The sequence below is a fragment of the Agrilus planipennis genome, unplaced genomic scaffold (genome assembly GCF_000699045.2).
Source record: "Agrilus planipennis isolate EAB-ADULT unplaced genomic scaffold, Apla_2.0 scaffold61, whole genome shotgun sequence".
Taxonomy (NCBI): Eukaryota; Metazoa; Arthropoda; class Insecta; order Coleoptera; family Buprestidae; genus Agrilus; species Agrilus planipennis.
Window position 1 is genome coordinate 1,079,375 of NW_020438922.1, and position 3,974 is coordinate 1,083,348.

Here is a 3,974-nt window from a genome sequence, read left to right on the forward strand (position 1 = left end):
AAAGGTGTTGCAATTTTTGTTTAGGACATACTTTATTTGTGGTTGAATTTACTTGAAACTTGGTATATATATACTGTTTGATATTATTAATCAAATGAAAAGAGATTGCAACGTTTGCATGGGGTATATTTTATTTGTACCTACTCGGATGTACTCGAAGGTTGTTGAAATTAAGCAAATATGTGCTTTGGTAATTTTTAAAAATCAACCCTTAAGGATGAAATGTTGTTGCTACGTTTTGTATTTGAAGTCCAAGATGGCGACATTACATAAAATTAAAACGTTGTATAGGTGAATTGGGAGTTAAAAGGTTTTGTGGAGAAACAATATTAATTTCTGCGAGCGAACCCGCGGGGAAAAGCTAGTAAATTAAAAAATATCAAAATGCAAACTTTCCAAGCAAACAGAATTGAAAAATAACAATAAATCAAAAAATATAAAAAAAAGAAACAAAAAGGATGTCTGTTCTATTAATGACCATTGAAGGACCTACTATCCTTTCCTGTTCTTTTTGTAATTTCATACGCAATTTTTAGAAAGCAAATTGGCAGGAGACCGCGGTAGTCCCTTTATGCCGTCACCTTCAGCATAGTAATTTTCATTGAATTAATATTCAGAAAATGCAATTTCGATTTCCACTATCTTGGGCGTTTACGGAAGCCGCTGAAGCAATTAGTAAGTTAAGCGTTCGAAATGCAAACTAAATTGAGATTGCTATCGTTTGATAGGACGTTTGTGGTCGCAATTAGCTACATTTGAACGTTGAATTGCAATCCCGTCACCGGATTGTTAATTTCCAACTCCTTTTCGTACTCTACAAACGGAACGGTGCATCTGGACCACACCACTAATACCGGAACACCAAGTAATTAAAGATAGAGCAGGAGGGGGGAAATGCTCCTCTGTAAATCTGCTTCAGTTGACTTCTCCAACTATTTTTATTAATCAATAATTAACCCCTATTGAACCCCCACCGTTTAAACGTTACGCAAAATATCGGATATCCACTAAAATATTGTTTTGGGTTTTTTTTGACAAAACAGAATATTAAGTAACCCTTCATGTAACCCACCCTAAGCTTTAAATGACCCTCTTCCCCCAAAATGCCTAAAACTTGAACTCGAACTTGAGAAGTAAGGTCCAATAAGATCATTAATGGTGCTACTCCCCGAAACATAAAAACTTCACAACGTAGAAATAAAGAAATACATTGATGTGAAGAAAAGTTACTCAAAACTATACCAGAAATAAATAAAAATGTGCAAAATCTTTAACTGAATACTACTTACGGAAGCTTTAGCTTATACATCCATAAATACAGCCCATTTCAATTTGTTTGAATTGTGACCTTGAAGATATCTGCGCGAACATAGAAAGAATACACACTAGGCGTGAGCAAGACAGAAATAGTTGGAACAAGCTTGAACGAGCAGAGCTCTCGATGGGCGGTCTTAGGAGATCGGCTAGAACTGTACAGTACTAGACGAAAATGTTTAGCAATTTCTTAAAACAAAAATGTATATAAATTAACAATAGAAAACAAAGCAAAAGTTTTATAGGTGTGTAGAGCNTTTACAAAACACGACCTAATGGCGTCCTAATGAGATACAGAATTTAAAACAAACTCAGTAATTATCTTTTAAGCTTTTTAACAGTAGAACAGTATTTTTTCGACAGGAGCAGTCTATTGTGGCGCGTACATATAATGATAATAATGTTTTCTAACAGGAACCAAGAAGCAGTAGATAGATTTACAAATAGTACCAAAATATTAAATATATTAAATAAAAAAAACTGGTCAAGTGGGGGCCGGATTCCCGCACTGTCGGTTACATATTATTGAAATCCCTGAAAAATATTTTAGGATCCTTCAAATAGGCACATATCACCTGATCGCAAAACTTGTGAATTGGATATAGGAAGAAAATTGTTTATTCAGATCATTAAACGTTTCAAATAAATGAAAAATGTGTTGATAATGGCTTCCGCAAAGTGTTCTCGAGTAAAATCGAATAAAAGTTGGTAAAAGGTCGTAACAGCACCTCCAACAAGGATCTTCAAGTGTGTTTTCATTAGATACTTCCTGATAAAAACCAAATGTTTTATATAAAAACTATATTTGCAATTTTAGGGTAGAAATGCAATTTAGAAAATTGTACGAAAGCAGGAGGTATCAAAAAATTGGATTCCGGAATGAAAATTTATTCTCATCGATGAAAATGTATAAGTAAGACATTAATTCTAGCCTTCATTCGTCGCGTAGCCTAAAACCTAATCGAAAGGCTTATTACAATGAAGCAGTAAAGTTTTTATCTGCATACAATATCATATAATACAGGACAATGGGGTTGGTTTGCTTTTGAATCCTTTGTCGCTCCAGTGGACAACAATATTGTAACGTTATCATAACAATAGACTTATTGAAACGTTTGACATAATTTTCAGCTTGAATATATTGCAAAATAACAATCGAATTGATTAGCTGTTGTTGAACATCGGTGAATATTCCGTATACAAAGAGTATGTTTATATTATAAAGCAGCAAACAGAAACAACAAGCCTTTTGCTTTCACCTAATTGTTTAGCATGCAATAATGGGAGGCAATAATTGTTACCGATAAGCTATCAGCTTTTCCACAAATAGTAATTTATTGGGCTCATTTCGCCCACAAAGAGCAACTCTATAGATAACGTTTGTCGCACACGTAAACCGCTTGATAACTAAATGGCGTGTAGATATAAGAAAAGTACCTAATAAAATCGATATCACAAACTACCCATTATAAGTATCAATACACAAAAAAACAACAATTTTCAATGCTTGATATCCCAATCAGAAAATCCTCTTTCATCATAACCTTACTTAAGTCTATAGTGCACCCATGCAATTGGAGAAAACCTTTTCTAGGTGCCATAAGTTAAGACCCTTGCTACAACGCACTTTACACATAAGCCTATTAAAAAGTCCCCTGTCACCATAACCTAATTTAAAACCTTCGGGTCATACTATTTCACACAAGCCAATGAGAGAGGTCTCTCTCACCATAACCTGGCTTAAACCCTTAAAGCATATCACCACCATCATCACACCTCAAAGGTTTTCAATCATTTCTTTTTCCTAGAGTCCAGTGTCCATATTTCACACCCATACTAGACTACTTTGCGTTATCCCATATCTGTACCACTCCATCCCTCCTGAGTTATTTGAATATCCTAGACATCGAAAATCAACGACTTCTAAGTCTTTTTCTCTTATTTTATTGTTATCTCTTACCCTACTTTTTCTTCCCTTGCATTCCAGTATTTTTGGACAATTTGTATAAAAACCTTTTTTATCTATAACTCAAAACCCACTTTACGAATTACACTCGTTTATAAGAACAATATGAGAAAGACTGTGACGGATATAAGTAGGACCCAATTCTAAGTTGAAGTGAAGCCTGAATTTAAGCTCCAAATACATACACTTAAAGAATTTTATAGGCAACTTAGTATAACACTGCAGTTAGTGCGTTTGCCAAATAGGACAAAAATAAATTCGTTTTCTCCTTTTTGTTGCAGAACTGGAGAAGAGGACTTCTCTGGCAGCGCAATCGTGCAGCAGCGCCGAGCCAACGCTGTATAGTAGCAGTGTCACAGAGCTGGAGGAACTCCAGGAACTGCTGCACTTCCCAGAAGAGGTTGCACTGCGCTTGGCAGATAGCGAATATCGGTTATTTTATCAGGTAAATTTTATATTATTATTGGTCTAAATCTTCCCATCCACTTTATCGTATAAAAAGCAGAAACTGTGTGAAATTGATGATCCATTCTGCAGTAAAAACATCCATGGGACCCCCACGTGACTTTCTTTTATCACAGAAAAATAGCAAAGAGGCTTCAATTAAACTTTGAATATGACAAGGCATTTATATTTTAAATTTTATAAACTGTCTGCTAAATTTCAAAGAGAATAATATAAAAAGAAATTAAAT

The 3,974-nt window shown here is 34.6% G+C and overlaps 1 protein-coding gene across 1 annotated transcript in view; it reads left to right on the plus strand.

Moving 5' to 3' along the window:
* LOC108732728 (1-phosphatidylinositol 4,5-bisphosphate phosphodiesterase epsilon-1-like) overlaps positions 1 to 3,974 on the plus strand; it is a 241,495-nt gene that overhangs the window by 138,785 nt on the left and 98,736 nt on the right. The window contains exon 4 of the mRNA XM_025973852.1: positions 3,562 to 3,725. Within this exon, the coding sequence (XP_025829637.1) occupies positions 3,562 to 3,725 (164 nt within the window). The remainder of the gene's footprint in view (positions 1 to 3,561; positions 3,726 to 3,974) is intronic.